The sequence below is a fragment of the Pristis pectinata genome, chromosome 37 (genome assembly GCF_009764475.1).
Source record: "Pristis pectinata isolate sPriPec2 chromosome 37, sPriPec2.1.pri, whole genome shotgun sequence".
NCBI lineage: Eukaryota > Metazoa > Chordata > Chondrichthyes > Rhinopristiformes > Pristidae > Pristis > Pristis pectinata.
Window position 1 is genome coordinate 8,214,526 of NC_067440.1, and position 23,310 is coordinate 8,237,835.

Here is a 23,310-nt window from a genome sequence, read left to right on the forward strand (position 1 = left end):
CTGGCAAATGGGGCACCTTGGTCAGCATGGACCAGTTAGGCCAAAGGGCCTGTTTCCGTGCTGTGTAACTCTATGATTAAGCACAGAACTCAATCCGAGAGAGAAGCAGTAACCCCACTTCCATTACCTCGAAGAAATGATCAATACTTTCGATCGGGTACATCATAATCAGGATGATGAAGCCGTAAAGGACCAGAATACAACCCATAAATAAATCTGAAACATAAAAGTTTAGAGTGAATAGATTTTCAACCTGATTCTCCATTATTCTCTATATAAACCATGCAAACATCCTTGCTTGGACTCCACTCTGTAAGCATTCTCTCTACCCATTTTTCTACATCTCATACTTTATTACACAGAAGACCATTTGGGTCATCAAATCATTGCTGACTCCCATCAATCTGACTCCCCCATGTTTTCCGATAACCTGCTTGAATCAACTCGGCGAGTCAAGCAGCATCTGTGGAGGGAAGAGAATCTGATGTGTTCAGGTCGAAACTCTGCATCAGGACTGGTCAGGAGATTGTCCATTCCCACCCCCCCCCCCCCCCACCCCCCCATGGACGCTGCCTGACCTGCTGAGTTCCTCCAGCATTTGTTTTTTGCTCCAGACTCCAGCATCTGCAGTCTCTTGTATCCCTGTTTTCCTGCAACCTCTTCTCTCTCACATTCCCATCAACTCTTCTCCTATTCACCTACACCAAGGGTTAAATTTACAGCGGCCAATCAACCAAGTAACAAGTCTTTGGAATATGGGAGGAAACTGGAGCACCCAGGGGAACCCACATGGTCACAGGGAGAATGTGCAAACTCCACACACAGACAGCGCCAGAAGTCGGGATCGAACCCAGGTCTCTGGAGCTGAGAGGCAGAGACTATCAGCTGTGCCACCCAAGTATAAATTGTTGTTGAATACATCGGGATGGAGAGGGAGCCCAGGAATGAACCAAGCCAGCATCCCTAGAGCACAGCACACACAACACTTGACTCACAGTTTCTGTAGATGGGTTGCCGAAATGGCTTTCCCCTTGAGAACACAAAAGCAACTGCCAGATACTGGCAACAGGAGACGAAGAAGAGCGTGGTGTTTTCATAGCTGGAGATATGGTGCTGATCCTCTTCAGTGTCATTGTGAATCGGAATGCTTGTATTGATCAGCTCATCAGCCCAGTTCCCGTTACAAGCACTGAGGATGGAAATAAGTTGCACAGTTACATGATGTCCACATTGTGGATGTTGCTGCATTAAAAACTGGTGCTTCGATGACAGTATGGAATTTCAGAGTCACAAAGCACGGAAACAGATCCATCGAGTCCACACTGACCAAACATAGGAATCCCATTTTATTCTCCCCACATTCACATCAACTCCCCCTCCCCCCCCCCCAGATTCTACCCCTCACCCATACACTAGGGGCAATTTACAGCGGCCAATTAACCCACTGACCTGCACGTTTTTGGGATGTGGGAGGGAACTGGGACACCTGGGAGAAACCCACATGGTCACAGGGAGAGCGTGCAAACCCCACGCAGACAGCAGAGGGGGGAAAAAAGTAGGTTAGATACAGAGTGAAGCTCCCTCTACACTGTCCCATCACACACTCCCTTGGTCAGACACAGAGTGAAGGTCCTGCCACAATGTCCCATCACACACTCCCAGGGTCAGACACAGAGTGAAGGTCCTGCCACAATGTCCCATCACACACTCCCAGGGTCAGACAGAGTGAAGCTCCCTCCACACTGTCCCATCACACACTCCTGGGGTCAGACACAGAGTGAAGGTCCTGCCACAATGTCCCATCACACACTCCCGGGGTTAGACACAGAATGAAGCTCCCTCTACACTGTCCCGTCACACACTCCCAGGGTCAGACACAGAGTGAAGCTCCCTCTACACTGTCCCGTCACACACTCCAGGGTCAGACACAGAGTGAAGCTCCCTCTACACTGTCCCGTCACACACTCCCAGGGCAGGGGCAGCACATGTTAGATACAGTAAAGCTCCCTCTACACTGTCCTGACACACACTCCCAGGGCAGGGGCAGCACATGTTAGATACGGTAAAGCTCCCTCTACACTGTCCCGACACACACTCCCAGGGCAGGGGCAGCACACGTTAGATACAGTAAAGCTCCCTCTACACTGTCCCGACACACACTCCCAGGGCAGGGGCAGCACACGTTAGATACGGTAAAGCTCCCTCTACACTGTCCCGTCACACACTCCCAGGGCAGGGGCAGCACACGTTAGATACGGTAAAGCTCCCTCTACACTGTCCCGTCACACACTCCCAGGGCAGGGGCAGCACACGTTAGATACGGTAAAGCTCCCTCTACACTGTCCCGTCACACACTCCCAGGGCAGGGGCAGCACACGTTAGATACGGTAAAGCTCCCTCTACACTGTCCCGACACACACTCCCAGGGTAGGGGCAGCACACGTTAGATACAGTAAAGCTCCCTCTACACTGTCCCGACACACACTCCCAGGGCAGGGGCAGCACACGTTAGATACAGTAAAGCTCCCTCTACACTGTCCCGACACACACTCCCAGGGCAGGGGCAGCACACGTTAGATACAGTAAAGCTCCCTCTACACTGTCCCGACACACACTCCCAGGGCAGGGGCAGCACACGTTAGATACGGTAAAGCTCCCCCTACACTGTCCCGACACACACTCCCAGGGTCAGACACAGAGTGAAGCTCCCCCTACACTGTCCCGTCACACACTCCCAGGGTTAGACACAGAGTGAAGCTCCCCCTACACTTTCCCGACACACACTCCCATACTGAGATACAGGTTGCTAACTTTGGTCCCACCCCCTGCTTTTGCCGCCAGGATCCAGAAGAAGTTGGTGGATTTGTTCTGAGGCAAGTGGAATCACTGGGTCTCTGCCGCGGTTCCGACTCTCCTGATCGAAGGGGGCAGTCAGTCGCTGCTGTGCGTCTGAACCCAGGTGGCGACTCTCCACCTTCGGACCCGGCAGGGAAACCTGTACGTTGAGTGTCCTCCCAGATGACACGCGCTGGTGATGTATTTTTTCCACCAGGGCGCTGCCTTCAGGGCGATACACAGCTCCCAGGAGTGAGCATCAGCAGCGCTGGTCTGCAGGAGCTGCCTGTCTTTTATCGGCACCTTTACAGTGTCTGGGACGTGGTGGCCTCCAGTCAGGGCGCTCCCTTGCTGGTGGAGGGAGGGACACTGACTGCCCGAGCAGATGGACAAGGGAACAGACCAGAGGGTTTAGGAGGGAGCTGCACACCATGGGGGCTGGTGACAGACGTCCCGTCACAGTGGGTGTCCAGAGGGCTCTGGGGTGGAGGTGATCCTGACCGGATTCACCCCCTCCTAAGCTGGAATTGCTCACTGGACCCAGGACCCAAAACCCTCCTCAGGAGTCAGTCCCATACAACAGGAGCCGTCTCCCAGAAATGTTCACCCTGCTGATCTGCACCGCTGTTCCCTGTATGGGCTGCTCCTACAGACTCTATACTTCCTCGCCCTTGGTTACTGTCCACACACACTGTGGCAGTGCGTTCTGCTGTCCGGCAGCAAGGGGTGGGGGGGGGTGGTGGTCTCCGGTGGAGGTCTCCGTACACCGGAGCCCTCCCCCTTTACATCGGGGACCTGGGGCAGAGAGTGTTGGATATAGCGGTGCTGTGCAACAGGTTTTTAAGTTGGTTCATGGACTCCCCACCTGCCTGCCTGGAGGAGTCTGTGTTCTGGGTATACATGGAGTGAGAGAGGTTGCAGCTCCTGTTTGAGTGGTTGAAGGGGCTGCTTCTCGAGTTCTGGCTGCACTTCAGCCCCCGGTGTGGGATGGGGGCGGTGGTGGGTAGGGGTCGATCAGGGGAACCTCCTTGTCGGTCTGCTCCTGGGCCTGGCCAAGGTGGCCATTCACAGGTCCAGGCAGCAGGCAGTCGAGGGTTCCGTCCAAGCCGACTGCCTGTCCCTCTTCTGAGGATACATCCGTGCCCGGGTGTCCCCAGAGAGAGAGCACGTAGTGTCCACAGGCTCTCTGGAGACCTTCCAGGACCGGTGGGGGCCACAAGGGGTGGCGGGCTTCGTAGCTACTTCATGTAATGAATTTTACAAAACAGCAGCACTTAGTTAACACAACACATGACACAACTGCAGGCACTGCCTCACAGCTCCAGAGCATTAGCGCTGGAGAGAGAGAGAGAGCACGAGAGCACCAGAGAGAGAGCGAGAGAGAGAGCACCAGAGAGAGCGAGAGAGACATTATTGGCTGGCACAGACTCGGTGGGCTGAAGGGCCTGTTTCTGTGCGGCTGAATTAGATCATTTTGTGGGAGCTTGCTATCCACCAACTATGCTGCCGTTCTCCAAAACTATACTTCACGGTTGATGCAGTGCTCTGGGATGTCCTGAAAGGGATGGGAATGGTGCTTTAGAAATGCACGATTTTGTTTAGCGACGACCTCCAAGTTCCCCTAAGAAACATGCTCTATTTCTGCAGAGGGCCACGGTTTGCAAATGGTAAATTGGTTTTATTGTTACATGTACTGAGGTACAGTGAAAAACTTTGTTTTGCATGCCATCCATACAGATCATTTCAGATCTCAGAGGAAGTGAATGGAGTCAAAGGAGAAGTTGTTCAATATCAGAGCAAGTTCAGGTACGTGAAGGAGGAGGGGGATTGGTCAGGTCTCTGTTCAAGGGAGGGAAAGGCCCTTGAGTCACAGTGTGGGACAGAGGTGCAGAAGGATTGGACATACACAGTGAAAATAAGAAACAAGACCAGTTACTGGGAAACAATTGCCTGATGTCTTGTGGTGCAGCCTTGGTCAAGAGGGAGGTAGAGGAGGTTCACTATCTGTGAGGTCTATCAATATTGGTGAAGGAAATAACTACAACTGTTAGAAGGGATGAGATGCTGGGAAGATCAAATGAGACCGCATGGGTTGAAATGAGGAATAAAAAAGATCATTTCATCACATCAGTACATTGAGATAGTACAAGGGAAAACAATAACAGAATGCAGAATATAGTGTTACAGTTACAGAGAAAGTTCAGTGCAGCCAGACAATAAGGTGCAAGGTAAATTATGAGGTCATGAGTCCATCTTATCGTACTAGGGGACCGCTCGATAGTCTTATAACAGCTGGATAGAAGCTGTCCTTGAGCTCTCAGGCTTTTGTATCTTCTGCCTGATGGAGTGGGTGGGGTCTTTGATTATGTTGGCTGATTAAATGGAGGGCGAGTGGTACTTACTTCGAGGGGGGGGTTCCTGCGTACCAGGGCTGTTCCTTAACCAGCAGGAAGGCAGTGACCTGAAAGGCCAGTGTGAGGATGATCTGTAGCAGCATAGACAGCAGTATCGGTACGGAGATCAGGCTGGTGGGTGGCCTCTGTGGGACCAGCTCCTTCCAGGATGAATTCAAGCTCACTGCAAGGACAGGACAGTGTTAGAGATGCAAGAGACCGCAGACGCTGGAATCTGAAGCAACAAACAATCTGCTGGAGGAACTCAGCGGGTCGGGCAGCATTTGTGGAGGGAAGTGTGGACAGTTGACTTTTTGGGTCGAGACCCTTCATCTGGACTGAAAGATAGAGGGGAGACAGCCGGTATTGAGGGGTGGAGGGAAGGGGTGAGGCTATGTTGCAGTGACACATCCTAGGATTAATATTTGCAACGATCTTCTAGGATTCATACTGACTGTCATTCTTGCAAATCTGACAAAGCAGTGCATATTCTGTTGATATGAATTTCCTTAGGGTGGTCACCAATAAATAATGATTATGGTTTCCATAAAGTAACGATGTCCAAATGACAGAAACAAGTCGAGGAGTGCTCATTCACAAATCACTAAAAGTAGCAACAAACAAACTGCTTGAGGAACTCAGTGGTGGAGGGAAATGGACAGTCGATATTTCGGGTCAAGACCCTTCATCTGGACTGAAAGATAGAAGGGAGATAGCCAGTAGGGGTGATAGGCAGATGGGGGGGGGGGGGGGGGGGGGGGGGGGGGGGGGGGGGGGGGGGGGGGGGGGGGGGGGCGGGGGACAAGAGTGGAGATAGCGATAGATGCTGGGAGGTGATAGGTGGAACAGCTGTGGATGGTGGGATTTGATAGGAGAGGAAGATGGAGCATGGAATCAAGGGATGGAGATGGGAGGGCAGATGGGAGGGACCATCAGGAGGGTGTGTGGGTGATGGGCAGATGGAGTGGGTGGGGGAGGGCAAGACACAGGTGATTGGGGTTGGGGTGGGTGTAGGAGGAACTGGGTAATCAGGAGGAAGGAGATCAGGCGGAGAGAGAAGGGGACGGAGGGAGAGCAGATTACTGGAGAATTCAACGTTCATGCTGTCGCTGTCGGGTTGTCGACTCCCCAGGAGGATTACAAGGTGCTATTGTCTTGTGTCTCCAATCTGCTGGAGGAACTCAGTGGGTTGAGCACACGCTGCTCAACCTGCTGAGTCCTCCAGCAGATTATTTGTTGCACTAGGTTGTCCTCGTTGCTGGCTCTCCTGGTTTCCCTGTACACCTTCCATGCATCTCCCTCTTGTCTGCCCAAGCAGAGGGCAGGATTAGTCACATCCAGCCTGCCTGTGCCACTAACCACCTCTACCCAGAGGGATGGCTTGAACCCACCCTTTGCTTGCCAGCAAGATTACTCTTTAGGATACCACTGCGAGTGTCATCAGTGTCATTCATCAAAAGGGTGTCTTTCTGTTTTTATTCCAGCACGGGAAAGACGTCATCAAGCTGGAAAGAGTGCACTGAAGATCGTTGAGGATGTTGCCAGGACCTGTGAGGGCCTGAGTTACAGGGAGAAGTTGGGCAGAACACAGACCAGTTTCAGAACTGACTTTGTGTCGAACTAATTAAAAACCCGCCTGACTAAAACTAGTCCCCTGCTACAACTCTGTTAAGGGTCCTGCCATTAACATTGTACTGTCCCTTTACATTTGATCTCCCAAAGTGCAACAACCTCACACTTGCCTGGATTAAACTCCGTCTGCCAATTCTCCGCCCATATCTGTGACTGATCTATATCCCGCTGTATCCTTTGGCAATCTTCTACACTTATCCATAACGCCGCCAATCCTTGTATCGTCTGCAGGTTTACTAAACCACCCATCTACGTTTTCATCCAGGTCATTTACATATACATCACAAACAGCAGAGGTCCCAGTACGGATCCCTGCGGAACACCACCAGTCACACACCTCCAGCCAGAATAAGTCCCATTGACCACTACCCTCTTGTCTTCTATGGGCAAGCCACATCTGAATCTAAACAGTCAGGTCACAGTGTATCTCACACATCTTAACCTTCTGGACTGTCTGGCAGGCTAGGAGTTTATATACCTTGGCTAGAAGGGAAGGCCAGAGGGGTTGAATGGTGTTAATGTGCAGAGTTAGCAGGAGCCCTGGTCAGTCTCTGCTCCTGCCAGGGATACCGAGGCTGTTCTCAATTGCTTCATTCTGCTCTGGGATAAGCTCAGCCTTTTCACCGCCTGGCTTGGGTGGGGATCCAAGGTGTATAGGGGCAGGAGGTCAGGGCTGTTTGGTCTAAGGGTCAACCTCTGCTATCACCCAGTGTCCCCGGTCGCACAGGTGGCCATCTGTCCGCCCTCACCCCAGCCCTTACTCACTTGTGAAAGTGATGCTCATGATGATGGCCAGGTCAATGAAGAGGAACTGGACATCTCCCAGGTTGCTCAGGATCTGAAAACAAATGTGATTCAAAAACTGCATCACAAGCCACATGTTTTCCAACTGCACTGTTGTAGTGTGTAAGGGATCGATGAAGGTGGAATACTGGACAGTCGGTAAACATCAGGAATGTCCCATAACAACTCACTGTCTGACGGTGGGAATGTCACACAACGTGCTCCAGAGTCAGGCAGTAGCACCAATCTCTCTCTGCACAGTCTGACAACAGTGGGCGTCTCTCACTCACTAAGTCCAACAGTAAGAATCACTTGCCTGTACAGTCTGGCAATAGGGAGAATCCTCAGCCGCAGTCAGGCTACAGGGAGAATCTCTCACCCCCACAGTCTAACTACAGCTGGGATCTCTCACCCTCGCAGTCAGATGACAGCCGGAATTTCTCAGCTGCATGGTAACTAATGGGAGAGTCTCTCATGCACAGTCGGACTACAGCGGGAATCTCTCAGCCGCACAGTCCGACTACAGCTGGGATCTCTCACCCTTACAGTTGGACTACAGCCAGAATTTCTCAGCTGCACAGTCAGACTACAGCAGGATCTCTCACCCACACAAACCAACTACAGGGAGAATCTCTCAGCTGCACAGTCGGACTACAGGCAGTCTCTCATGCGCAATCAGACTCCAGGGCGAGTCTGTCATGCACAGTCAGACAGAATCTGGCACCCACACAGTCGGACTACAATGGACAAGGACTCAATCCTGAGTGCCACTGTATGCCTCCAGAGTCCCATGGTTCAGCTTACCTCCACCTTCCTCACCTGCCTGCACCCTCCCCCACTACACCCAAGCCCTCCGCTACTCTGAAAGCCCCACACCGGGAAGGCAGTGACTTACCGAGTAGAGCAGGAGGACAGAGAGGTACTGGATGAGGCTGTACATGGCCATGAATTTGAAGACGCAGAACGAGGTGACCAGAGCTGTACGACCCTCTCTGCAAAGGACAAGGATCAGTCACCAGAAGTGACAAAGGCTGCAGCGAGCCCCACCCCGCAGTTCCGAAAGCCACCGAAGCAGAACTTGGGCGCTGTGCAGATTACCTGATGAGGTCCGGCACGCAGGAGATGTCCGGGGTCTTCGACGTGAATGGGGAAGCCACAGAAGCCTCGAGTTCCGAGAGGGAGATCCCAGCATGAGCTCGCCTCAGTGCCTGCACCGAGAACACACCGAGTTACGTCGAGCTGTCAGCGCAGGGAAAGTAACAGGCCACTCAACCCATCTGAGCCAGACTGCCGCTAACTCTCTACACCAAGCCTCGACCCTCCCCGCCTCACCCCAGCCTAGAACTATTACTGGAGTCAATGAGGAGAAATGTGTCCCAACGGGGAGAACCGATAAACAGAGCCAAAGCAGAAACGAAAACAACAGCCAAAAGCCTGGATGCATGTACCACCAGGCTCAAGGACAGCTTCTACCCCGCTGTTATAAGACTATTGAACGGTTCCTTAGTAGATAAGATGGACTCTTGACCTCACAATCTATCTCCTTATGAGCATGCACCTTATTGTCTGCCTGCACTGCACTTTCTCTGTAGCTGTTACACTTTATTCTCCATTGCTTTACCTTGTACTACCTCAATGCAAACCATCAAGCACCCATTTACACCGATTCCATTTTGTTCTCCCCACATTCCCGTCTTCTCCCAGATTCTACCCCTCACCCACAAACTAGGGGGACAATTTACAGCAGCCAATTAACCCACACATACAGCGCCGGAGGTCGGGATCGAACCCAGGTCTCTGGGGCTATGAGGCAGCAGCTCTACCCACTGCACACTCTGCCAGTGTACGAATGCTGGACAGTTTGTTGACTTGCACTTCCCACTCAACACTCACTGCAGAGACACCACAAGAACCAAAGGCCCGTGTTAACTTCCCAAACAGGAACCCCAGGATCCAAGGCCAAATGCAATAGGAAAGACTTGCTTCCGGAACAAGTGTTTGGATCTGTTACTCACCCCACAGTCATTGGCACCATCGCCACACATTCCAACATAGTAGCTGTTTGAAAAGATAAGGCAGATGTGAACACTTTGCACAGTGTCTTAAATACATTTAACTCTGAGCATGCAAAGTTCCTGTCGTCGTGGAGCCCTTCCTTGCAAGGACACAAGAAAGTACGAGATCACTGGCCTCCTCAGAAATCACTACCCAAAAATTTCAGATGGGGAATAAAAAGTCGCTCTTACACGAGGAAAAAAAATAACTAAACACAAAATGCGGAAGAAACGACAAATTTTGACAAGGGTTCACACTACGGAAAATCACAATATGGGTGGTTTTTCTAAGAATGGAACCCCTCTGTAAGGCAGGGGGGTCACTGTAAATTGAAGTTGACAGACCCTCCAAACCTCTCCGCCTTTATCTCCCTTTCCTTGAATCCCACTCCTTAACTAAACGTTTGTTCATCTGCCCTGATCTCTTGCCACGGTTTGGTGGCATATTTAGTTTGGCTGTGACGTGTACTGGGATGCAATATAAATGCAGGATGTTGTTGCTGCCACTGATATGCTAATAAGCGCGAGAATGATGTGAACACAGTACTGGGACCACGTCTGTACTCACTCCACTTTCTGAAGCTCCTCCACCAGCTGGGTTTTCTGATCTGGGGCCATTCGAGCATAAACCGTGCCACACAGGAGGAGCTGGGCAGAGAAATACAGAGCGTCACACCTCTGAGTGGAACTACAGGCAAAACATATGCATGCATGCGCATGCACACACAGATGCACATGCACACACGCGTACACACAGATGCACATGCATGCACACACACACACACAGATCCACATGCACATACACACACACACGCATGCATGCACACACAGAGCGCTAACACAAATATCCATGCAGCTCAATCAACACCTGCTGCTCAAATCGTTTCTGGCCTGAGAGTGAACTCAGATTGCTGGCACACTATCAACTCACTTCGGCCATTTCCTCAACCTCAGCCACTGATCTCCCGATCTCAGAATGTAGGGAAGGCAGAGGCAGCTTTACCTGCTGTCTAACGTGTGTTGTCCCTGTCCTGAGAATGTGTGACGGGACAGTGTAGAGGGAGCTTAACTCTGTGTCTGACCCTGGGAGTGTGTGACGGGACAGCGTAGAGGGAGCTTCACTCTGTGTCTGACCCCTGGAGTGTGTGACAGGACAGTGTAGAGGGAGCTTCACTCTGTGTCTGACCCTGGGAGTGTGTGACAGGACAGTGTAGAGGGAGCTTAACTCTGTGTCTGACCCTGGGAGTGTGTGACGGGACAGTGTAGAGGGAGCTTCACTCTGTGTCTACTCTGTGCTCTTCCTGTCCTGGGAGCGTTTGAATGAAAACATATATTGGGTATGGGAGCAGTGGGGGGGGGGATTGGGGAGTAGGAAGCGGGTAGGACGAAGGGATGGTTGGGGAGACAGAGAACAGGGAATACCACAAGGTTAGGAAGGCATATCAAAGTCAGCAATGCCTAGATGATTTTGACGATGTACACAAGGGTATGTGGCAAGGGTGGGTTAAGGCTCATGTGAAGCCAGGAGTGATTGCCTGTTCCTTTGTAGTTTTATAAAAATCTCAGGAGCAGGTTGCTGAGATTTCTGTGACTTCTCCTCCAGGAAGACGATGACTCCAACCGCAGCTGCATTTGGTGCACTGAGCCACCGAGTGACTGACCATTGGAAAGAGGCTCAGGCTGGGGAGGGAAATCAGGAAGCCCAGACTCACCTTGGGAAGCAGATCAGGGAAGTGTTCTGTGATCACGTCAAAGGATTTCCCAGTCATGGCGAAATGGTAGCAGGCATCTGGTAATGGGGGCATGTCTTTCGAACTGCCATCCTCCACCGTTATTCGGATGTCCTGGAGAGCCAGACAGTCAGTGAGAGCAGCAGCAAGTCTCATCAGTAAGACCAGGGGCAAACCTCAAATTAAGATGGATACTAGGGATGGGAGTGTTGATGGACGCTCTGCTTTGGGAGGTTTGGCACGTCACCGAACACTAACAAATTTCTACAGATGTACTGTTGAAAGTCTGGGACGGCAATTCGAATGTGCAGGAACACAAGAAGCTGCAGAGTGTAGTGGACTCAGCCCAGTACATCATGGGCACATCCCTCCCCACCATCGGTAGTATCTACAGGAGGCGCTGCCTCAAGGCGGCAACATCCATCATCAAAGATCCCCACCATCCGGGCCGTGCCATCTTCTCACAGCTCCCATCGGGCAGGAGGTACAGAAGCCTGAAGTCCCACACCACCAGGTTCAGGAACAGCTACTTCCCTTCAACCATTTGATTCTTGAACCAACCTGCACAACCCTGATCACTACCTCAGCATAGCCACACTACGATCATTTTGACCACTTTGCTCTAAAATGGACTTTGTTTGTTCTAATTGTGTTCCTTCTTGTAAAAAATTGTGTATAATTTATGTTTATGTTTTTCTTGTGAATGCTGTTTATCTGATGCTCTGTGCCTGTGATGCTGCTGCAAGTAAGTTTTTCATTGCACCTGTGCACACATGACGTGCATATGACAATAAACTCGACTTTGACTTTGGGGTACCTTAGTGACGCATCTCCTCCCTCCCCACCTTCCACAAAGCTGTCTCTGGACACTCAGTATTTATTGTCCATAGTCGTTGACAAGGCAGTAGTAAGCCACCTGTGTGATACAGTGCAGACCAAGAGGTGCTCCCATCGTACTGCTACAACGGGAGTTCCTGGTTTAGCCCGGCAATGGCCGAGATAGTCATAGAGACATCAGCATGGATACAGGCCCTTCAGCCCACTGAGTCAGTGCTGACCATGAACTACCCCCCTACACTAATCGGAACCTGTCCTGATGCAGGGTTTCGACTTGAAGCGTCAACAATTTCTTTCTTGCCCCACGGTGCTGCTCGACCCAGAGTTCCTCCAGATGCGTTGCTCCAGATTCCAGTATCCGCACTCTCGTGGCTTCACCTACACTAATCCCCATTTTATTCTCCCCACATTCCCATCAACCCTCCCAGATTCTACCCCTCACCCACTCAGTAGTGGCCAATAAACCCACCGACCCCGCACGTCTTTGGGACATGGGAGGAAACCAGAGCACCCAGGGGAAACCCACGTGGTCACAGGGAGAACGTGCAAACTCCACACGCACACAGCGCCAGAGGTTGGATCGAACCCAGGTCTCTGGGGCTGGGAGGCAGTGGCTCAACCCGCTGCATCACCGTGCTGCCCTGGAATATATTTTCCCGGTGGGGACTGTGGCCTGGAGGAAGAGTAGGACATGGTGGTGATCCCAGCTTTGTGCTGCCCTTCCCCATGTATGGGATTAGGGTTGTGGAGATACTGTGGCTTCCCTGGAGAGGGTGCACCCCGCAGCCACCCTGCAGAGATGGTGGCGAGGATGTATCCTTAAGAGGTGGTGTGGCTCTTAAATCTCCCCAAAACATTTTCTAGGGCAAGGAAAACATCTGCAGTTTCTCAAGTCCCTGCTGATATCCATCACCTCTGGCACCATTCCAGTAAGACCGTGCACCTTCCCAAGCCTTCCAAAAGTGAGGAAACATGAAGCAGAACAATTTTCTGGTAAAGATCCTCCTCAAGAGATTGATTGTTTAACTAAGTGGCTCGCCAAGCCACTTCTGAAGGAACCAAGTTAACAACGTTGTATGGGGCTGGAGACTGGGTTGGGGACATGTGTAGGCAGGACTGGCTGAGAAAGAGGGATGGAAGTGTGTGTGCTCTGTTCGGGGCTGAAGTCAGAGGTAGCCCAGGTCGGGCAAGGTGTTGAGGATGGAGTTACATGTGGACTGGACGGAGCTGGGAGTCAGAATTCAGGCACATATAGATCTGTCTGGGCTGTGAGTGGGGATGGAGTTACCTGTAGACCACGTTGGGTTGGGTGTTGGGGATGGAGTTACCTGTAGACTGGGCTGGGTGCTGGAGATGGAGTTACCTGTAGACCGGGCTGGGTGTTGGAGATGGAGTTACCTGTAGACCGGGCTGGGTTGGGTGTTGGAGATGGTTACCTGTAGAAACACTTCATGTTTCCTCAGTTTTGTAGAGCAGAATGTGCCGGGAGCGTGTGTAGTCTCGGAGCAGGTCTGGGGGTACACATAGACTGGGTTGGGTTGGGATGGAGCTGGGAGTGTGTATGGTCTAGGAGCAGGGCTAGAGGTACTGTAGGTTGGGTGGGTTGGGTTGGGATGGGATGGAGCAGGGAGCGTTATGGTCTAGGAACAGGGCTGGGGAGTACGTGTAGACTGGGTTGGATTGGAAGTGAAGATAGAGGTGCATGTAGACCGGGCTTGGTGCCGCCTCGCCTACCTTGGTGTCGTGCATCCTCCAGCCACCCGACTCCTCTGCGTACTGCCAGTTGATGGTGGCCACCTGACCGTCCTTGGGGGGTGTCGCCTCTGTGATGATCACCTTCCCATGCGGGGGGATCATCCCAGACTCGCGAGCCACGGACAGGGCGGTCAACATGTTGTCTCCTGGCGATCAGAGGGAACGGTGGGAGGTAAGTGCACTGTCCAGAGACCACGTCCCACCATCTCAACCCCTGCCTTCCCACCAGCCCGAAATCCCCGGCCCACCACCACTTCTTCCACCAGTGCTTCTACTTGTGGCTCGAGGGGTTGTATGACGAACTGACCCCATTTCCCCTGCTCCAGCCCTTCCACACACCACCTCACCCCACGACAGATGGTCCGGGGAACCGTACAGGCTCTGGCTCCACGGGTTCCACTGCCGCCTTGATGTCACAATCTCTCCCGCCCCTGTGTTACTGTTTCTGCTGTGCCTCAGTGAACCAGGAGGCATTGGGTTCGAGCCCTGCTTCGGGCCAGAGTTGCCCAGCGCCGAGGGAGTGCAGCCTTGTCACAGGAGCAGCTCCTCGGAGGAGATGTTAAACTCGTCTCCCCTCTCTAATGCCATGGACAAAATTCCAAACGATGCGAATGTCCTGCTTGATGTTTACCCCATCCTTTGGTCTCGTTGCTTTTTTTTGGGCATGGGATTTCACCACGCGTGAGCTGGTGGCCGTGTTTACTGCGTGATGAGAGTCATATGGCACAGAAACAGGCCCTTCGGTAGTGTGGTGGTTAGCATAACGCTCTACAGCACCAGCGAGCCAGGTTCAATTCCAGCCACTGTCTGTAAGGAGTTTGTACGTTCTCCCCATGTCTGCGTGGGTTTCCTCCGGGTGCTCCGGTTTCCTCCCACATTCCAAAGATGTACGGGTTAGGAAGTTGTGGGCATGCTATGTTGGGGCCGGAAGCGTGGCGACACTTGCGGGCTGCCCCCAGAACACTCTATGCAAAAGATGTATTTCACTGTGTGTTTCGATGTACATGTGACTACTAAAGAAATCTTATCTTATCTTAACGTCTACACCAACTAAGATTCCCATCTAAGCTAGTCCCATTTGCCTGCCTTTGGCCAATATCCGTCTAAACCTTTCCCATCCATGTACCTGTACCGTTTAAATGTTGTTATGTACCTGCCTCAACCACTTCCTCTGGCAGCTCGTTCCATATATGGACCACCCTTTGGGTGAAAATGTTGCCCCTTGGGTTCCTATTAAATCTTTCCTGCTCACCTTAAACCTGTGCCCTCTGGTTCTTGATTCCCCCCTGGGAAAAAGTGTGTGTGTGTGTGTGTGTGTGTGTGTGTGTGTGTGTGTGTGTGTGTGTGTGTGTGTGTGTGTGTGTGTGTGTGTGTGTTCGTGTGTGTGTTCGTGTGTGTTCGTGTGTGTGTTCGTGTGTGTGTTCGTGTGTGTGTGTTCGTGTGTGTGTTCGTGTGTGTTCGTGTGTGTGTTCTACATCATTTATCAGGACGTTTTTCTTTATTCATTAAAGAAAATGAGCCAGCATTTAATTGCCCATCCCTAGTTGCCCTTGAGAAGCTGCCTTCTTGAACTGCTGCAGTCCTTGAGGTGTGGGTACACCCACAATGCTGTTAGGGAGGGTCATTCATCCTATGTCCCTCATTATTTTATACACCTCTATGAGATTAGCCCTATTCTCCTCAGCTCCAGTGAATAAAAGTCCCAACCTGCTCAACCTCTCCTGTAACACAGTCTCTCGAGTCCTGGCAACATCCTCATAAATTTCCTCTGCACTCTTTCCAGTTTGATGGCATCTTTCCTACAGCAGGGCGACCAGAACTGAACACAATACTCCATTTGTGGCCTCACTAACGTCTTGTACGAGGAACCTGCGTTTCACTGCACAGCACGCGGGAGCACGTACCTGTCACCATCACCATGCGGATACGGGCACTCTGGAGCTCCCTAATGATGGGGACAGAGCGTGGCTTCAGCTTGTTCTGCATCATGATCAGGCCCAGGAACTCCATGTTGGCCTCGATCACGGCTCTGGGGAGAGGAAGGGATAGTTAGTGTAGCGGGCACCCAGCAGACAACCAGAGAGACGGAGGGGTAAGGAACAAGTCACGGAGGACGGCTGGAAGATTGAGTGGGGAGTCATGAGCACAGGGTACAAGGGGTCAGCGGGCGTTGAGACTGAGGGTCGGGGCTGGGGGAGGGCAGTTGAGATGAACTGGGACCAAAGGTCAGGGTGGGGCAGTGTTGGTGAATGTTGGCACTTGAGGGTAGGCGGTCAGGGAGCTCTGGGATCAAGGTCAGTGGTCGTGGGGAGGGATCAGGGTTCGAGTGAGTTCAGAGACCACTTGGACTGTGGTCAGAGACCACTAGGACTAGGACACTAGGACCAGACTAGGACAACTACTTAAGGCAGAGATTGATAGGTATCTGAGTAGCCAGGGCATCAAAGGTTATGGTGAGAAGGCGGGGGAGTGGGGCTAAATGGGAGAATGGATCAGCTCATGATAGAATGGCGGAGCAGACTCGATGGGCCGAATGGCCGACTTCTGCTCCTTTGTCTTATGGTCTTATGGACTGTAGGGCAGTGGTCAAGGGGATCAGAGAGCACTAGGACTGAGGGTCAGGGGTCAAGAGGGATCAGAACGCTAGGACTGAGGGTCAGAGAGCACTAGGACAGGGTCGGGGGTCAAGGGGGATCAGAGGGCATCAGGACTGAGGGTCAAAGGGGGCTAGAGAACAGAGGGTCAGGGTTAGTGAGCATAGGGATCAAGGGTCAGAGGTCGGGGAGCTGTGAGCACAGGGTTCAAGGGTTGGCATGGGGGGGGTGGTGGGGAATAATCGGGAGCGGCGAGTTTCGTCCATCGTGGTTACCTGTTCACCGTCTGCACCTTGTGCCAGGTCAGCTTCGCCTCCAACTTGCGACAAGCCAGCGCAATCACCCTCAGCCCCTGCCGAGTGAACTTCTCCAGAATGTGGGAGAAATCTTCCGGCACTGTCACAAAACAGGGAAAGGAAGTTGCACAAATCAAGGTGCACGTGGCTCGGTGCAAATCGGTCCTCCCCTTCCGAGCACCCAGCTCCAGAGCACGACGGAATAAGCTCCACTTGCTGGACGAGTGCAGTTCCAAAATCCGCAACACCATCCATGATGTGACAGATCCCTTAATCCTCCAGCCTGAACAGTCATCCCCTTCCTACCCCAGCACTGTGCAGGAACTACCGAGGATTCCTCAGCAGAACCTCTGAGACCTGTGACCTCCATCCTCCAGACCAAAGGTCAGAGGGCATGGCTTTAAAGCCAAATACTAGAGGGTGTAGCTTTAAGGTCAACAACCAGCAGACTTAGATTTGTTGGTAAATTAGTTTATTATTGTCACGTCTACCAAAGAACTTTGTCTTGCATGCCATGCATACAATCGTTTCATTACATTGGTACATCAACGTAGTACAAGGGAAAAGCAATAAAAGAATGCAGAATATGAGAAGGTGTAGTGCAGGCAGACAATAAGGTGCAAAGCCATGACAAGGTAGATCCTGAGGTCAAGAGTCCATCCCATCATTCAATAGTCTTATAGAAGCGGGATAGAAGCTGCCCTTGAGCCTGGTGGTACATGCGTTCAAGGCTTTTGTATCTTTTGCCCGATGGGAGGGGGGGAGAAGAGAGAAAAAATGAGAGGGGGAAGGTTTTCTCCCACATTCCAAAGGCGTACAGGTTAGAAAGTTGTGGGAATGCTATGTTGGCACCGGAAGCGTGGCGACACTTGCGGGCTGCCCCCACAACACTCTATGCAAAGATGCATTTCACTGTGTGTTTTGATGTACATGTGACTAATAAAGAAATCTTATCTTAAAGGAGATGTACATGGCAAGTTTTTTTATATACAGAGAGTGGTGGCTGCCTGGAACGTTGGCCAGGGGAGGTGGTGGAAGCAGACACGATAGCGATGTTTAAGAGGACAGGCACATGAACAGGCGGAGAATGGAGGGATAGAGACCACGTGCAGGCAGACGGGATTAGTTTAAATTGGTATTGTGGTCGGCACAGACGTATGGACTAAGGCTCGTTCCTGTGCTGCACGGTTCTCCGTTCTGGACCGGACACACTGTGATGTCACCTCCTACAAACCTCACACCGTCCTGACTTGGAAAGGGGTGGAAGTTGTGCATTTCTACAGCGCCTTTCACTTCCCTTTACGGCCAGTGAAGAACTTTGAACGGTCCTTCGTGGTCAGAAGGGTCAGAATCCTGGAACTGCTGACCTGACAGCACTCGGGAGGACCTTTAGTTGCAGCGGGTTCACAGAGTCAGTTTACCACCACGAAGGGCAATCAAGCGGTGGGCAATTTGACCACATTAACCTTCAGTGCAGGTAGATGGCAATGGTGCAGGGGATGTGAGAGAGAATAAGCTGCAGGGATACAGGGAAATGAGTGGGGAGGAATGGGACTGACGGGATTGGGGAATCGCTTTGCGGGGCACCTGCGTTTAGTCCACAAGGGTGACCCTGAGCTTCCTGTTGCTGGTCACTTTAATTTCCCACCCCACTCCGACCTGTCTGTCTGCGACCTCCTGCATTGTCACAGTGAGGCCCAAATGCCAGCTTGAGGAACAGCACCTCATCTTCTGTCTGGGCACGTTACAGCCTTCTGGACTCTATATTGGATTCTACAACTTCAGGTAACTTGATTTCTTGGTCTGTACCAGTTTTCCATCTGATAGAGTCACAGAGTAATACAGTATGGAAACTGGCAAGGAAATTCAGCATGTCCCCTTTGACCCTCATCAATCTTTACAGATGCACCACAGAAAGCATCCTATCCGGGTGCATCACGGCTTGGTATGGCAACTGCTCCGCCCGAGACTGCAAGAAACTGTGGAGAGTTGTGGACATAGCCCAGTGCATCACAGATACCAGCCTCCCCCTCCATGGACTCTGTCTACACTTCCCGCTGCCTTAGGAAAGCAGCCAGCATAATCAAAGACCCCACCCACCCCAGACATTCTCTCTTCTCCTCCCTCCCATTGGGCAGAAGATACAAAAAAGCACATACCACCAGGCTCAAGGACAGCTTCTATCCCACTGTCATTGAACGGACCTCTTGTATGATAAGATGAACTCTTGACCTCACAATCTACCTTGTCGTGGCCTTGCACCTTATTGTCTGCCTGCACTGCACTTTCTCTGTAACTGTAACACTTCATTCTGCATTCTGTTATTGTTTTCCCTTGTACTACCTTGATGCACTGATGTGGTGAAATGGTCTATGTGGGTTGTCCATCACCACTCTGGGTTGTCCAACGAAGAGAGGCAAGGCAGTCTGGGTCTGTATTCCTCAGAGTTTAGAAGCAGAAGGGGTTACCTTGTTCAAATATTAAGATCCTAAGGGAGCTTGATAGGGTAGATGTGGAGATGACTCACGAACAAGGGGACGTAGTTACAAAATAAGGGACGGTCATTTAAAACTGAGGTGTGAAGAAATTTCTTCTCTCAGAGGGTGGCGAATCTCTGGAACTCTTCTCTGCCCCCAAGGGTGGAGGCTGGTGCACTGGATATATTTAGGGTGGAAATAGATAGATATTTGGAATATTGAGGAATTGAGGGTGATGGGGAACCGGCACCAAAGAGGAGTTGAGGCCTGGGGCAGATCGGTGTATTGAATGGCGAGGCAGGTTTGAGGGGCCGAGTGGCCTCCTCCTGCTCCTACTTTTCTGGTGTGAGCGATCCTTCGAGTGAACCCTCACCCTCAGCGGACACCCCAACCTCACAAGTGCCCGGGTGGGATGTGAACAATGCGAGGCCCTTTGCATGTAGCCTGGTAGCTCTGAGGAGAGGAGGGGTGTTGGGGAGCAATAAAGGGGAGGGGAGGAGGGGTCTTGTATGATAAGATGGACTCTTGACCTCACGATCTACCTTGTCGTGGCCTTGCACCTTATTGTCTGCCTGCACTGCGCTTTCTCTGTAACTGTAACACTTCATTCTGCATTCTGTTATTGTTTTCCCTTGTACTACCTCGATGCACTGATGTGGTGAAATGACCTATGTGGGTTGTCCATTGCCTCTCTGGGTCGTCCACTGAAGAGAGGTGTGTTGTCATCTGCACATCATCCCTATCAAGCCCCCTTAGGATCTTAATTACTGTGTCAACGTTGGAGGAGACTGTGGCAGGGGGGTGGGGGGTCTAAAGATTTAGCTGGACGTACCCGTCTCCTTCTTGCACAGGCTGGCCACCGTCTCAGGTGCCCCCTTCATGTACGCGATCAGCCTCCGCTGGCCAAGGGTGCGGGTACCACGCTCATACGCTGCAGGGCAGAGGAGAAGGGGGAACTGGCTGATGATTCCGATTCATAGGAGTTCTGAAAGGAAGCAAAAAAGATCGCAAGTGAACAGAGGAACCACAGAGCTTCACAGCTACGATATGCTGGCGCTAATACAGACGGCCGCTGTGCGTTGGTGCAGTCTCAGTGGAGTGGATCACACCAGCCCAGTAGACCTTTGCGTTCGCCTTCGTTGACACTGTAATGAGCTTCTGCCTCCACCATTACCTAACTCTCTCCCTTTCTTTTAGATGCCAATCAAAACCTCCTTCTGCAAGCTTCCTGATTGGTCTTTATGCTATTTGATACGTACAGGTCATAGAAAGTGTCATACAGCACAGAAACAGGCCATTCGGCCCACTGAGTCTGTGCCAACCATTCATCCTAACCAATTTTATTCTCCCCATATTCCCATCTACTTCCCCCTAGTTTCTTTACCACTCACCCACTAATAACAGCCATTTATAACAACCAATTAACCCACCAATCCGCACCTTTGAAGGAAACCGGAACACCCGGGGGAAGCCCACGTGGTCACAGGGAGAACATGCAAACTCCACACACACACACAACACAGCACCAGAGGTCGGGATCGAACCAGGACTCTAGAGCTGTGAGACAGCGGCTCTACCCGCTGTGCCACAGTGAAAAGCCAGGAAGGTTGTTTTTACTACTTTAGACGGTGCCATATAAATGCAGGCTGTTATAAACATGCTCGTTGCAACGTTACACAAATCTTTACCATGATAACATTTTAATCTCAGAACAGAGACTTCTGCTCTCTGAATCCCTTGTGTGTTTTCTCCCCTCTGCTCGTGAAGGGACAGTGTCTCAAGGAGCTGTACAGCACAGAAACAGGCCCTTTTAGCCCAACATGTCCGTGCTGACCCTTTTGCCCATCTGCACGAATCCTAGGACTGTATCCGTTCTATGCCTTGCCTGTTTAAGTGTCTGTCTAAAAGCAGTGGTTGTATCTGATTCCACTGCCTCCTCCGGCAGCGCGTTCCAGATATCAACCACTCTGTGTAAAAGCAACATTACCCTTCAAATCCTCTTAAGACTTTCAACTTAAACCTATAGAACATAGCACAAGGAAAAGCACACACCAGAACAGGCCCTTCTGCCGACGATGTCTGTGCCAACCATGATGCCAATCCAAGCTAATCCCAGCTGCCTACATATGGTCTACATCTCTCCCTTCCCTGCCTGTTCATGTGCCTGTCTGTCTATATGCTTCTTACAGATTGCTATTGTACCTGCTTGCAACCACTTCCCCCGGCAGTGGGTTCCAGGCACCTGCCAACTTCTTGCCTCTTAAATCTCCTTTAAACTTTCCCCTCTCACCTTACACCCTCTAGTATTTGACATTTTCACCCTGGGAAAAAGATTATCTACCCCGTATACGCCTCATAATCTTATATACTTCTACCAGGTTTCCCCTCAGTTTCCAGAGAAAACAACCCAAGTTTGTCTAACCTCTTCTTATAGCTAATGCTCTACTCCTGGTGAACCTCTTCTGCACCCTCTCCCAAAGCCTCCACATAATGGGGCGACCAGAACTGCACACAGTACTCCAAGTGCGGCCTACCCCAAGTTTTATACAACTGCAACATGACTAAATGCCCTCTTGTTTTTTGATACCCCTATCACTGGAGAAAGATTCTGACCAGCTACCCTCTCTGTGTCTCTAATATAATATCAGGTCACCCTTCGGCCCCCTTTGCTCCAGGGTAAACAAGCCATGCTTGTCCAATCTCTCCCCATAACTAACAGTGCAGTTACATGTTGGGTGTGGCTTCACCTGGAGGAAAAGAAGCTCAGGGTCCTGGTAAGGGTGAGAGGGGAGTGTGAAACCATGGGACTGTGCTTGGTGTTACGGCAAGAACTACCAGTCTCACCCCTCCTTGGGCTGATGGGCAAGGAGCCATAATGTGACAGAGTAAGGCTGCAGAGAGCAGAGTGATACTCACCATCAGCTCCTGGAGCTCCTGCAGGAGAACAGAGAGGAAGAGAAAGAATTATTATCTGTCCACACAAAGAAACATTAAAAACATGTCTCTCTGCCATACTGATACACTGCTTGATACACCGATACTGTTTGTGGTGATTATTGTATTCAGAACCCATTTCCCAATCAAATAAATCTAAGGCAGTGGTGGCGCAGCGGGTAGAGCCACTGCCTCACAGCTCCAGAGATCCCGGTTCGAACCTGACCTCCGGTGCTCTGTGTGAGTTTGCACATTCTCCCTGTGACCACGTGGGTTCCCCCAGGTGCTGCGGTTCCCTCTCACCTCCCAACAACGTGCGGGGTCGGTGGGTTTATTGTCACTGGTACAAATGCCGTGAAGATTAGCTGTTTTGCAGCAGCAGCACAATACGTTACAAACATAAATTATATAAACTTAAGTTAACATAAATTGTACGTAACTTTCACAACAAAACAAAAAAATTAAACATAACAACATGAGTGCAAGTTGAGGGAAATATAGTGCTAGAATATAGTCAGGTTGGTTCAAGAAGCTGATGGCAGTTGAACCCTGAGGTGTGGGTCTTCAGACTGCTGTAAATTGCTCCCTAGTGTGTAGGTAAGGGGTAGAATCTGGGGAGGGGGAGGGGGAATTGATGGAAATGTGGGGAGCATAAAATGGGATCGGTGTAATATGGGTGGTTGATGGTCGGTGTTGAGCCGGCGGGTCAAAGGGTCTGTTTCCCGGGCTGTGTGTCTCTGACAGAAAACTAAATCTAGACTTCAGTGATGAATGGTTCACATTTCATAATTACATAGGAGGAGGTCATTCTGCCCATTGAGTCTATGCCAATCCCACTTCACTCTGACTATTCTCCCTTGCACGTCCATCAACTGCCCCTTGGTTCTCCCTGCCACTCACCTACACTCACGTGTTTTCAGATGTTTGAGGTAATTTAGGGGTACTTTACAGCAGCGAACTCATCTAAGCACTAGCACCTTTTTGGGATGC

General features: G+C 51.2%; 1 protein-coding gene across 1 annotated transcript in view; it reads right to left on the reverse strand.

Annotated features, from left to right (window-relative positions):
* Positions 1–23,310, reverse strand: part of LOC127586509 (polyamine-transporting ATPase 13A3-like) — a 47,374-nt gene that overhangs the window by 9,796 nt on the left and 14,268 nt on the right. Inside the window, 15 exon segments of the mRNA XM_052044522.1 lie at positions 128–216; positions 996–1,189; positions 5,238–5,412; positions 7,626–7,698; positions 8,539–8,635; positions 8,742–8,851; positions 9,659–9,701; positions 10,266–10,345; positions 11,410–11,541; positions 13,999–14,165; positions 15,924–16,048; positions 16,889–17,009; positions 20,219–20,302; positions 20,305–20,371; positions 22,303–22,320. Coding sequence (XP_051900482.1) covers positions 128–216; positions 996–1,189; positions 5,238–5,412; positions 7,626–7,698; positions 8,539–8,635; positions 8,742–8,851; positions 9,659–9,701; positions 10,266–10,345; positions 11,410–11,541; positions 13,999–14,165; positions 15,924–16,048; positions 16,889–17,009; positions 20,219–20,302; positions 20,305–20,371; positions 22,303–22,320 — 1,575 coding nt within the window.